Here is a 14,459-nt window from a genome sequence, read left to right as displayed (position 1 = left end):
GGAAGGCCGCCATCACGCAAGAAGACGACAGAGCAGCCATGAGCAGAGCGAGGTCCATATGCCTGGATAGATGGCAGGATAAATGGGATAGAGCGGAGACTGGCCGCTGGACACACCGCCTAATCCCCGACATAAAGGCGTGGATAGATCGGAGGCATGGGGAACTAACTTTCGCACTGACGCAGGTTCTGAGTGCACATGGGTGCTTTAAGTCGTACCTACATCGCTTTGGCCACGAGGAAGACGAGCTATGCAGCAGCTGTGGGGTGGAAGAAAACGCTGAGCATGTCCTGACCACATGCGTCAGATTTTTAGAGGGCACTCTAGGGGTGCCCATCACAGTAGAAGGCCTGGTACCAGCTATGCTGGAAAGCCAACAAAATTGGACGGCGATTTGCAGCCTTGCGACGGAGATCGCGACAGAGCTAAGACGTCTGGAACGTATCAGAAACGAGCGGCCGTAACAGGCTAGCCAGCCTTGTGAAGCAATGCTTCACGGCAGTCCCGCAAGTCTGGTTCATATATACGTATTAATTATGTTTTTATTCTTTACCGTATATTTTTATAGTTATATGTATATATCCTTAGGTTACTATTACTATGAATAACAAAAATTAAAAAAACACTGCTACAAGTGTATTTCAAAATTTCGCCCCGCCCCCTTCCGCCCACACAAAGAACGAAAATCTGTGGCAGCCACAATTTTAAAGATACGCTGAAACAAAAAACGCAGTATCGTAGAGAATGACCATATCTACCAGATTGCCGAATCTGATCAAGAGTATGATCGGAGTATACTTATAGCCAGAATGAAGAAATTCATTTTCAGTTGCTTCCCCTGCCCCCTCCTGACGACGACCAAGCAACTCATTTTCCTTCTCGCTCGCACACTCTGCCGCGTTCAGTGCGCGAGCAACCCCTAGCGGAGGAGATGTAGAATCTAAATGGTACATGTATAATCTACATGTTAGATGTAGAATATACATAATATATGTCGATGTAGATAAAAGATGTAGCAAAAAATAGTAAAATGTAAAATTTTTTTTTTTAATTCTAAAATTCAAAAAAATCATATGCTCAAAAATGTATATACTGACTGAGTACGGGTATAAGTAGAGTCGCGTCCCCAGAAGCGACTCGCACGTTCCTTCTCGTTTTTATATGTATCAATAACAAATAAATAACAAAGTTCTCTGAAAAAAAAAGGAATTTATTGGCAAAGTTGCAAAGTCGAAAGCCGACGGCATTTGCACAATATTTATGTACATTCGCATTTAATTTATATATAGATATATGTATATGTAAGCGTGCACTTCCAAATAAATAAAACAAATAACATCTTTTATTTTTATATTTTATTTATTTCCCACGCCCACCCCCACCTACTCTGCCCATTCCTCATTTATGTTGCGGCAGGTCGACTCAGGTCGCTACATCAGCCCTCAAAACAACACGAAAAACTAATTTCGGTTCAAGCTTCCAAAAATTGTAAAACCCACCACACAAGCACATTATGTGAGCATACGTGGCACACACACATTTACGTAACCTGGAAACTCACAACTAAAACGGTTTCGGAAAATAAGAATTGATAAATATTTTGTCATGCCTTTGTACACACAAACATTTTCAAGGCTCGTCTTGCTTTCGCATCCCGTCATGAGTCGAACATGTCGTCAACTTGCCGAATGGCCCAGCTCTCGACCCGAATGCCTCAGCTCTACAGCCGAATGGTCCCAGCACGCCAGCCGAAGGCCCTAGGGCGCTGGGACGGAAAATTTAGCTGCGACACATTCGGTGTATGAACTGGCACATCTATATACTGTATGGTTAGTGGTTCCGGCTTCGAGAGGAAGAGGTTGTTTATGCTCAGCTCGGAGAAAATTTATAAAAAAAATTAGGAAATTGTGAAACTTAAGTTAAATACCCTTATATATATAATTATATGAATAAAGACAAAATATTAAAAGAAATAATTAATTTGTAAGGATAATTTCAAGCAGCATATGAGGGGAGGGAATCTTATTCAAAGAAGATAAGTTCCAATCCACATATATATATCAAATGAATATACTTACCAGTTGGCCAATTATCGAATACTGTTTGTGCAATATCGCCAGCAGAATCTGATGGGTTAAATATAAATTCTTTGGTTTTCCCACTAACGAGGATTAAACGAAGGTTAATCTGAAAATTACGAATAATAGACATATTTTAATGATATAACTAATTTTAGTTATTTTCTTGAATATTTCTGATAAATGAAATTTTTCACGAAGAAAAGAAATCTAGCAAACTAAAATTCTTGTTCCTGGTGTCATAAGATATTCAAATTGAATAAATGCAGTGGAGCCACAAGAATTCACGACTTCAAGGGCTGTGGTAAAAATGGTAAATACACTTGATTCAGTTTTATATAACAAGAGTTTACAGACAAAGACCGGACCTTATAAGCGCAGATGCCGTATGAAAAAATCAGAATCAGAATAAAATTAAACGAGGGGGAATGTTGCGTGGCGCGTCTGAAGCCGCGACTCTGTTTTTATACCCGGAACTAAATCAGACGGATTTTAAAATATTTTATCTGTTCCCATGTTTCCGCTATTGTTTTTAATTCCGCTGTCTCTTTATTCTCAGACCAACACGCCGCACAGAGGCTCGTTTTCCGAAAACTCTTTACAAAAGTCGGATCTCATGTTGTTAAATATGGCAAAACTTTTGTTACACTTCAATTGGAAATTGATCAAGCTATTTAAAACCAAAAAAGCTATTATAATTAAAAAAAAACAAATTTTAAATGCATTTTTCTCAAAAAGTACTTAAATTTAAAATTTTATTTAAAAATAAAATAGGAGAAAAATATCTTGCGATTATATTTTATTCGATTTAAAAAAAAAACAACGTAAAGTTTCCCCAATTTACAATTTTTAGCAGCATATTAAAAAAAAGGCCATATTTGGCCGAGCATTGGACTACACGAAAAAATAGTGGCGATATTCAGCAAATAAAAAAAACCATTGTCACAATTGCACCTCTCAGGGGATATTAGCTATTCCAACCAATGCTAACTTAACGGCCCTACGTAGTCGGCCATTAGAGAACGCTGTAGAGATGTTGCTCAATATATTCTTTGTTTAAGATTCCAACTAGCTAACAATTAACAATCACAACCTTATGAATGGTACAAATACGTAAATTTTAGTTTGGCAAAGTCACGACCCCGTGCTATATATGTACATATGGGCAGTTCCGCCAAAAGGTCCACCAGGCCAAAAATCATAAAAAGTCAATAAACACCGATTTCCATATAATTTTTTCCGGATATTTTTTTCTAAATTTTTTGAAAGGTAACTTATTTACTTTATTCACAAATAATTTCATTACTTTTCATCCTAAAACCTATAAAAATAAGCCAAAGTTCACGTTTTTGGATTTTCTGGTATTTTTATAGACATGTTTTTTTTACTATTATCTCCTAGGAAGATGATTCTTGATAAAAGTTTATCGTTAAAGTCTTTCTAATATATTAAACTATCTAAAACCATTATCAGACCGTTGGTCGAACCTTGGCTAACAGTATATTTTTAGGCTTTTATAATCGCGGAATTTGGTAACGTCACGCCAGTAACGTTCGCCAGATGCCTCCACGCATTTTTAACAAAAAAGAGAAAAATTTTCACATTTAATAAATTTGAAAATTAACTCTCAATACTTCATTTATTATCACAAAAAATGTTATACAGATAGCCCTATCCAATTCGCAGAGTTTTGCCATTTTGTACCCCAACCTCGAAAACCACTTCTGTTTTATGTAACGCACTTTTAGGTCATACTTTGGCTTATATCTTTAAAACCGTACGCTCGATTATTGCCATTTTTCTGGTGAATATAGGTCTAACCAAATTAAATTCAACGAGGATAATTTTTGCAAATTTCAGTTTTTTAAATATTTTTTTCAACATTTTGTCGTACGAATGTAACGTAACGCCAGATAGGAACTGCCCATATGTATATGCATATGCATTTAATTAAATATTTTAATATTTAAAGAAGAAATTGTCCCTATTTTAAAATGGGGAAACCATTTCTGAATATACTAATTTTAAATCCGGAACGGCTCTTAATTGCCTTAGTGCGGAAATTTCGGGATCCGGTAAATTAACAGCAAATAAAAACAAATCTATTATGCATTAGCCATTTAATGGAAAGGCTTTTCTTGCACAGTTTTTAAAAACGCTTCGATTGCATCTCTATCTCATGATTCAAAAACCTAAAAAAAATCGATATCAGGACAGTTCTATTATTTTACGTTTAATTGTTCAATCTTTTTACTTTCCGTTGTTTGGACGTTAACTTTGCGTGCTATCAGCTCAGAAAGTGCAAAATAAATCATTTTCTTTTTTTTTAATTTTTTTTTAAATTTAACTAGTACAAATTTATAAAAAGTTAAGATTTGTTGTAGAAAACTGCCCCTTCCAGTGACACGCCTACTTTAATTATTCTTTTAAAAATTTATTTTAAGTATTGAAAATATATGCATTGCATTTCAGACTTATACCTAGCCGGGTTCAAAAATGATTAATTCAGAAAACGCCGTTCTAGCTCACACTCCTCCGCGAGAGGGCGCACTCTGCACGATGAAGAATGTGTGAGCGAGAAAGAGGATGAGTTAGCACTACAACTCTGGAAGGGGGTAGCGAAGCATATTAATTTCTTCTATCTAGCAATGATAAAACTAAAAATGAAATTTTCTTTTCCTCAAGGAACCAACACGACTTTTTCTAATAGATTTTGGGCTTTCCATTTTTTTTTTTTTAAGAATTCTGCTTTTTTTGTCGTCAGAACTTTTTTTAAAGAATTCTTAAAAATTAGTATTTTATTTTTAAGCTTTTTTCAGAGGTAGCGCGCGCTCCTTTTTGCACTTAACTTAAGTACCTTAAATTAAGTTGTAATGAAATCAGCTATAAACTAGATTTTAGCACTTTGTGATTTCGGTTTATCGTCTGGGAAATATTAAGCTTTCAAGTGCAAAATTTATGATTTTTGTGCATTATTATTATTTTTTTTTTTTCAAAATTTTGACTTTAAAAACTCAGGAAAAGTCGAAAAAATGATATATCCTGTGTCCTTATATATTTTGCAGGGGCCGTAAATATTGATTATTATTTTTTTTTTAATAAAAAAATCACATACTTATAATAGTTTTAAAAAATGAATTACACCAAAATCTTTGTTTTTTTGCACTCTCTGCATTTCCGCTATGATTTTTTTTATTTCTGATTTTTTACGTTTCTCTTCAATGATAACACTACTCGACAAAATTGAACTTTTGATTTGGGCTGTCAACCAAAATGACTTTTTCTGATAGATTTCGGGATTTAAAAATTTTTGTAGTACTTTATTATTTTTTTATGGTGTAAATTTTTCTCGGGAAAAGTCGAAAAAAAAATTCTTGGCCAACATTTTTGGTTTTAGATAGACGCATTAATTGGGCGTCGTTTGAGGTATTGCTCATTAGAATCTATGGATAAACGGTCAATTTGCAGCCGTTTGACCAAAACAGCTCAAAAATAATTTTACATGAACTTAGTGATTTTTTTTTCACATAACTTAAGTATTTTACATCAAAAATTATGAAATTTTAATTTGAAAGCTTAATATCTTCCAGGCGGTAAGCTGCAAATACCAAGTGTCTGGGAACGATTTAGAGTTGCATTTGTCAGCTTTTCGGAACTGCAAACATCTATGCAAGCAGATAAAAGCTACTTAAGTTATGTGAAAAAAAGCAGCACTACCTCTGAAAAAAAAAACAACAACAAAATACCAGATGCTCTCTTATTGTATGGGATGAGTGTACTATGGCCAACAAGAAGTCACTGGAAGCACTTAATCGTACGTTGAAAGATATTCGTGAAGATAATCGATTGTTTGGTGGTGCATTGATATTGTTAGCAGGTGATTTCAGACAAACATTGCCTGTAGTCAAACTAGGAACTTCTGCTGATGAAATTAATGCGTGTTTGAAAACATCTAATTTGTGGCGCTCTGTGAAAACACTTAGATTGACTACCAATGTACGTGTTCAATTGCAAAAGGATGCTTCAGCAGATTTGTTTTCCAGACAACTGTTAGACATTGGTAATAGCATACTTCCCGTTGACAATTCTGGCTTCATAACGCTTCCGAATAATTTTTGCACTTTTGTGTTATCGAAGGAATACTTGATTCAGAGCAATTTTGGCCGGAGCAAATAAAGATGTCAATGAGATCAACGCATCTATTTTGAATTCCATCCCAGGAGAAATGGTTGCGTATAGGTCGGTTGATACAATTATCAATCAAGATGATGCTGTAAATTATCCAGTCGAATTTCTAAATTCATTGGACTTACCTGGATTGCCGCCATACTATTTACAAGTAAAAGTTGGAGCCACCATAATCATGCTGCGGAATCTTATTCCACCACGACTTTGCAATGGTACAAGACTTGCTGTGAAAAAAGTTATGACTATTTACTTGAAGCAACTATTTTGACTGGGAAATTTTTGTGGTGAACACGAGAATTCCGATGATTCCGACTGACATGCCATTTGATTTCAAACTACTACAATTTCCGATTCGTCTTGCTTTTGCTATGACTATTAATAAATCACAAGGACAGTCGTTGCAATTTTGTGGTTTAAATTTGGAGCATCCGCTATTTTCACATGGTCAACTGTATGTAGCGTGCTCACGAGTAGGCAAACCTTCGGCATTAATTATTCATTGTACCGACGGCAAAACAATGAATATTGTTTATCACAAAGCATTGCAATATATAAAATATGTCATTACATAAAAATTATCATTTTTTAATTTCTATGAATTCCTAAACATTAAATTCATTTAGTAAGCAGCGAAGCGCGCGGGTCTGCAAGTATTATTCAATTTTACAAAAAGTAATTTTGACAATGACTCGTCAGCGAGGTTGCATCGTTGATCTGTAAGCATCATTTTGATCAAAAATAATGATTATCAGGGGTGCAACAGAAATCACTAGTGAAATGGGAAACCGCGCAGAGGAATTCCGCTTAGAAATTTCCGCCGTGCCACAGAATTCCGAGCGATTTCATTTTTCTTAGCATTGTCACAAACCAAATTCGAACTAAGGGTAAGGTTGACACCTTTCAAGATTCATTTCGAATAGGGTTCATTTGCAGTTTTATTGATTTTATCATATCAAAACAATTAATTTTTCTTTTTTTTTTTATGAAATAAAAGAATTGATTTTTCAAAGCTTTACTTTTATAATTTCAAAGCAAAAAAACATCCCATATCGTGCGAGTCAAACAAAACAATGTACTCGACAACTCTAGCAGTTGTCTGGCAACTCTCCGTGCATGGCAACTCTCCGTGCATGGCAGCAATCAGCTGTTCAAAAAAAAACATACATCTGAACTTTACGGCAAACTTAATTAAAATGCTTTTACCGAGACTGTTGGCCATCGAATAACTACGGAGGCAACATAATAGAATACAAACCCTGCAACGCAGGTGTTTGGTTACGCAGCCAAATAGTGAACAAATGCATAGATTATAGCCAGTGGTGCAGCAGTAGAGTAAATCCTTATTATTGTTCGTTGTTTTCACTGCCCACTGTACTAAATTGTCATCTACCTACAAACTCATGCACGCATTCATGCTCCCGCAAGGCAGCAGCCTATGCAGCCGTTCTCTTTCGCCTCTACATCTCACGCCTTTCTTTCTTTCCTTTGCTTTGCTATCACTCTCTCGATCTTTCGCTCTCTCGCTCGCATTAGGGCACGGGCAATTCGGCCGCCTGCCCTTTGATTCAGTCTGGATCTAGCAACCACTGCACATCGTCTTGAAATCGAGCTATTCAATCCGACACCGTCTTGTACCGACCCCCGCGTCTACAATCTGACCCGTCTTGAATCCAGCTAACTCTCCAACCGACTCGTCATCAACCTAACTCGAACCTTTTACTATCCCTTTGACTCTGTATCGCCTTCTATACTGTTTACAACAATAAACCATATTTAATCTGAACAACCATCTTCTCGTTAATAAACATATCGCAAAACTACGCTAGTGAAAAAGCTCGCTAGCTCAACAGCAAGCTTCTCAGATGCGCATCGGACTCGGTTTCGCGTTCAGACGATACGTATGTGGTTTTTGTGATAGTCTTCTCAAACTACTGCTAATTTAGTTCATTACAATTACCAGTTTTTGGTGATCGCTGTGCTTCTATTTGTGCTGCCATGGGTCTGCACTTAGCCGAACAGGGGTTTTTAAATAAATGCAATGGCAACGAGAAGGAACGTGTGAGTCGCTTTTTGGGACGCGACTCTACTTTTATACCCGTACTCAGTCAGTATATACATTTTTTAGCTTATGATTTATGTAGAATTCTTAAACAATTTTACATTTTTATACCCGTACTCAAAAAATAGTTAAGGGGTATATTAGATTTGTGGTAAAAGTGGATGTGTTTAACGCAGAGAAGGAAACGTTTTCGACCCCATAAAGTATATATACGCCCCGCCCCCTTCCGACCCACAAAGGACGTAAATCTGTGGCAGGCACATTTTTAAAGATACGATAAAACTAAAAACGCAGTATCGTAGAGAATGACCATATCTACCATATTGCCGAATCTGAATTAGATCGGATCATAATTATAGCCAGAAAAAAGAAATTAATTTTCTGTTGGTTCTTCCGCCCTCTTCTGCCAGAAACCCGCTACCAATCTCTTTCTCCCTCGCACACTCTGCCGCGTTCAGTGCGGAGCAGATGTAGAATCTAAATGGAACATGTACAATCTACATGTTAGGTGTAGAATATACATTGTAGATGTAGATAGCAGGTGTAGCAAACAAATGTAAGATGTAAAATTTTTTTTTTTTATTCTAAAATTCTAAAAAATCATATGCTCACATATGTATATACTGACTGAGTACGGGTATAAGTAAGTATAAGTAAGAAGTAAAGGTTCCTTCTCGTTTTTGCTAAATTTGTTATCTACATCTACAATGTATATTCTACATCAAACATGTAGATAATACATGTACCATTTAGATTCTACATCTTCTCCGCTGGCGGGCACTCGCGCACTAAACGAGGCACTGTGTGCGAGCGAAAAAGAGAATGAGTAGCGGGTCTCTTGCTGTAGGAGGCAGGGAAAGCTCCGATATGATTCAGATTCGGCAATCTGGTAGACCATAGTAGCCACAGTAGCGTCCACAGAAGCGACCCAAAACGTTCCTTCTCGTTTTTTTAGGCCAAAGATGTAGAAACTTTTAAAATGTGGGAAACGTTTAACTTTGATTCGCTATATCTTCAGGTATATCCATTCTATCACCACGAATCGAAAATCCTATGAAAGGTGGTACAATTTTCTTGTAAACGTTGTTTTTTCTTGCTATAAAACCTTCAGATTTTGAAAACAAAAATTTGTAGCAGTGTATCATATAAGTCTGGAATCAATATTTGGTTGCTCTAGCTCATATAGTCCGTGAGAACTAGGCGCTCAACAAGACGGACGGGCAAACAGACATAAGGACGGACAGACAGGGCTATATTTACTCGGCTATTGATGCTGATCAAGAATATATATACTTTATGGGGTCGGAAACGTTTCCTTCTCTGCGTTGCAAACATTTACTTTTACCACAAATCTAATATACCCCTTAGCTCTTCGAGTACGTTTACGATAAAACTAAAAACGCAGTATCGTAGAGATTGACCATTTCTACCAGATTGCCGAATCTGAATCAGATCGGATTATAATTATAGACAGAATGAAGAAATTAATTTTCAGTGGCTTCCCCTACCTCCTCCACCAAGAGACCGCTCTACTAATTCTCTTTCTCGCTCGCACACTCTGCCTCGTTCAGTGCGCGCGTGCCCGCTGGCGGAGAAGATGTAGAATCTAAGTGGTACATGTATTATGTACATGTTAGATGTAGAATATACATTGTAGATGTAGTAGCAGATGTAGCAAAAAAATGTAAAATGTAAACTTTTTTTTTTAATTCTAAAATTCTAAAAAATCATTTGCTCAAAAATGTATATACTGACTGAGTACGGGTATAAAAGTAGAGTCGCGTCCCAAGAAGCGACTCACACGTTCCTTCTCATGTTTTATGTTGATATACGAGCTTCAGATTCTTAGAAAAGTTAATAAAAGGGACCGAAACGTTGGGCCGTCGACGTTCCAAACGGTAAAATGTGATTTTCGGAGGTTTGGTCAACCAATTTTAGATCCGCCGTCTTTTGAACCCGGCTAGGTATAAGTCTGAAATGCAATGCATATATTTTCAATACTTAAAATAAATTTTTAAAGAAAAATTAGAGCAGGCGTATCACTGGAAGGGGAGGCAAATGGGGAAGGCAATAGGCAAATTGATTTTTGTACAACAAATCTTAATTTTTTATAAATTTGCATTAGTAAAATTAAAAAAAAAAATTATTTATTTTGCACATTCTGAGCTGATAGCACGCAAAGTTGGACGTTACCAAACAACGGCAAGTAAAAACATTCAACAATTAAACGTAAAATAATAGAACTGTCCTGCTATCGATTTTTTTTTAGTTTTTGAATCATGAAATGGAGATGCAATCGAAGCGTTTTTAAAAACTGTGCAAGAAAAGCCTTCCCAGTAAATGGCTAATACCTACAGTTAATAAGAAAAGCGACAAAACGAAGATTTGTTTAACTTGTTTTTAGGTTTCTGGATCCCGAAATTTCCGCACTAAGGCAAGTAAGAGCCGTTCCGGATTTAAAATAAGTATATTGTGAAATGGTTTCCCCATTTGAAAATAGGGACAATTTCTTCTTTAAATATTAAAACATTTTAAACAAAGAATATATTGAGCAACATCTCTGCAGCGTTCTCTAATGGCCAACTACGTAGGGCCGTTGAGTTAGCATTGGTTGGAATAAAAATAACTAATATCCCCTAGAAGGTGCAATTGTGGCAATGGTTTTTTTTTTTAATTACTGAATATCGCCACTATTTTTTCGTGTAGTCCAATGCTTGGCCAAATATGCCATTTTTTTATATCCCGCTTAAAATTTAAAAAAGTGAAAAAAAATTACACTTCTTAAAAAAATCGAATACAATAAAATCGCAACAAATATTTCCCTTTTTTTAAATTCATATTTTAAATTTGTTCATTAAATTAGGGGGAAAAGAAATGTTCTCCTAGCTTGAGTACTTTTGAGAAAAATGTATTAACCTTTGCCTTTTAAGCACGGTTTCCTTCATTTTTTAAAAAACAGAACAATTTTGCAACTTTGAGCAACGATTATAAATCTTGAAAAAAATTTTGTAAGCTATAAAATTTTGGATTTGAATAGCTTGATTAATTCCTAATTGAAGTGTAACAAAAGTTTTGCCAAATTCAACAATGCGATATCCGACTTTTGCAACGAGTTTTCGTCATGCGGCAGCGCCCCTCGGTCGGTTGGGCGGGCTGCGTTTCTGCCTGGGTTCCGCGCGTAACAGGCTTCGGCTTGGTGTCGCATGGGCTACTTGATGGTGCAGTCATTGCATATCAACGTCCATACATCCACTTTTACCAAAAATCTAATATTCCCCTTAACTATTTTTTGAGTACGGCTATAAAAATAAAATTAAAATAAACTGATTTTATTTGTTTTTTATGAAATTATATTTTTGTGTTCATTATGTTCCTATTAACTAAATACGAGGGGTGCTATTTAGGTTTCTGGCCTAGGTAACTTCTAATGCTTCCAATGCTTGGCCAAATATGCCATTTTTTTATATCCCGCTTAAAATTTAAAAAAGTGAAAAAAATGACACTTCTTAAAAAAATCGAATAAAATAAAATCGCAACAAATATTTCCCTTTTTTTAAATTCATATTTTAAATTTGTTCATTAAATTAGGGGGAAAAGAAATGTTCTCCTAGCTTGAGTACTTTTGAGAAAAATGTATTAACCTTTGCCTTTTAAGCACGGTTTCCTTCATTTTTTCAAAAACAGAACAATTTTGCAACTTTGAGCAACGATTATAAATCTTGAAAAAAATTTTGTAAGCTATAAAATTTTGGATTTGAATAGCTTGATTAATTCCTAATTGAAGTGTAACAAAAGTTTTGCCAAATTCAACAATGCGATATCCGACTTTTGCAACGAGTTTTCGTCATGCGGCAGCGCCCCCTCGGTCGGTTGGGCGGGCTGCGTTTCTGCCTGGGTTCCGCGCGTAACAGGCTTCGGCTTGGTGTCGCATGGGCCACTTGATGGTGCAGTCATTGCATATCAACGTCCATACATCCACTTTTACCAAAAAAACAATATTCCCCTTAACTATTTTTTGAGTACGGCTATAAAAATAAAATTAAAATAAACTGATTTTATTTGTTTTTTATGAAATTATATTTTTGTGTTCATTATGTTCCTATTAACTAAACGAGGGTTCCTATTGGTTTCCTGGCCTAGGTAACTTCTAATGCTTCCAATGCTTGGCCAAATATGCCATTTTTTTATATCCCGCTTAAAATTTAAAAAAGTGAAAAAAAATTACACTTCTTAAAAAAATCGAATAAAATAAAATCGCAACAAATATTTCCCTTTTTTTAAATTCATATTTTAAATTTGTTCATTAAATTAGGGGGAAAAGAAATGTTCTCCTAGCTTGAGTACTTTTGAGAAAAATGTATTAACCTTTGCCTTTTAAGCACGGTTTCCTTCATTTTTTCAAAAACAGAACAATTTTGCAACTTTGAGCAACGATTATAAATCTTGAAAAAAATTTTGTAAATTATAAAATTTTGGATTTGAATAGCTTGATTAATTCCTAATTGAAGTGTAACAAAAGTTTTGCCAAATTCAACAATGCGATATCCGACTTTTGCAACGAGTTTTCGTCATGCGGCAGCGCCCCTCGGTCGGTTGGGCGGGCTGCGTTTCTGCCTGGGTTCCGCGCGTAACAGGCTTCGGCTTGGTGTCGCATGGGCCACTTGATGGTGCAGTCATTGCATATCAACGTCCAGACAAAAAAAAAACAAAAAAAACGAGCCACTGCACTATGGGTAAAAAACCCGATTCTGGTGCATAAACCTATTTATATTTTTAGTTAATTTTTAGGAATGACCCATATTAATCTAGTCTAGATATCTTCATTTGCATAAAACCGCCTTCCAAAAATTTTTGGTGGCAACCCTACAGGGTTGCCACAGCAACAAAGTCAGCTTTTTGAGAGGTTTTTTAGTGTGGGTAAATTGGCGCGAAAATTTGCAAACTTTGCGCAATTGTTTTGTTGTGCACAAAATAAATTTCATAATTCTAAAAATGGAAATTCCTTGCGAAGGTATTTATTAATGTAAATTAATTTATATGTTTTCATTAATGTGTCTTGTTGTCCAACTGTGAACTGTTTTATATGTGTATCTTCATAGATTTGAACTAACAATTGTGTTTGTGTTTTGTAGAGTAAAACTTATCACTTAGCACAGACTAGCAAAAGAGTAAGAACGAAAAGTTAAAGACAAAAGTGTCTTTGTTATCATACACTTAACCATTTTTGTTCCTTTTTGCTCCTTTTCGCAAAAATTTCGTTTATCTAGCAACATATGAGTTTGGCCACGTGGCTCTTCTCGAAGTTTGGGAAAGCAACAACCGCTCGCGAGAAGCTCTTAAGAGTTACATTTTCGGAAAATTGAATGGCGATCGCTTTGATAAAACAATGAATCAGATAATATCAAATAAAATTGCCAATTTTATATATTACATCAATAAACATTTGCCAAGATGCAGCCGAAACATAAAGCGATTTAAACAAAAACACGCGATATGGCTAGCCGGTAATATGAAAATAGAGCTTTATGCTGGAAATGAATCCCCGCAAAAAGGGGGTCGTCCGAAATTGACATATGAAGCTGCTGGTAAACGACTAAAAATTAAGTTAGCAGCTGAACTTGCGGTAGAAAAACAAAATTCAACTCCTTTGTTACTACACGCTGCTAGCATTTCAGCAAGAAAATCAAATGAAAATGAAATTATAAAAAAAACTTCTACGACTGAATCGGTTGATCCAAGTCCAATAACTTCTGAGAAGGCATTCGCTTTTTTTATGGAAAATGGTTTGACTAAGCAGCAATACATAAATGTAAAACAACTAAGTAAGCAACATGGCTGCGATATTTACCCCCCTTATTCAAAAATAGCTGAGGAGAAACTAAAATGTAGACCTGCTGGAATAGCATGGACCGAAAATGAAGCCAAAGTTTCCTTGCAAAGCTTGTTGAACCACACCGCGTCCCGAATATTATTAATACAAGAGGAAGTCTGTGAAATACTTTCAGACGTTACTCAGTGTATACTAATTTTTAGCTACGGTTTCGATGGGTCTACTGGTCACAGTTTATACAAACAAAAATTTAGCATAGCCGAGTCTCCATCTTTAGATGATTCTCTTTTTGCGACCTCAATGA

General features: G+C 35.8%; 1 protein-coding gene across 1 annotated transcript in view; it reads right to left on the bottom strand.

The window, feature by feature from the left end:
- The window catches only part of LOC111079708 (ubiquitin-like protein 3), an 81,604-nt gene that overhangs the window by 44,408 nt on the left and 22,737 nt on the right, over positions 1 to 14,459 (bottom strand). The window contains exon 4 of the mRNA XM_022374971.2: positions 2,079 to 2,187. Coding sequence (XP_022230663.2) covers positions 2,079 to 2,187 — 109 coding nt within the window. The remainder of the gene's footprint in view (positions 1 to 2,078; positions 2,188 to 14,459) is intronic.

This window comes from Drosophila obscura, unplaced genomic scaffold (assembly GCF_018151105.1).
Source record: "Drosophila obscura isolate BZ-5 IFL unplaced genomic scaffold, ASM1815110v1 contig_58, whole genome shotgun sequence".
In the NCBI taxonomy this organism is placed as follows: Eukaryota; Metazoa; Arthropoda; class Insecta; order Diptera; family Drosophilidae; genus Drosophila; species Drosophila obscura.
This window is presented reverse-complemented; position numbering and strand designations above follow the sequence as displayed.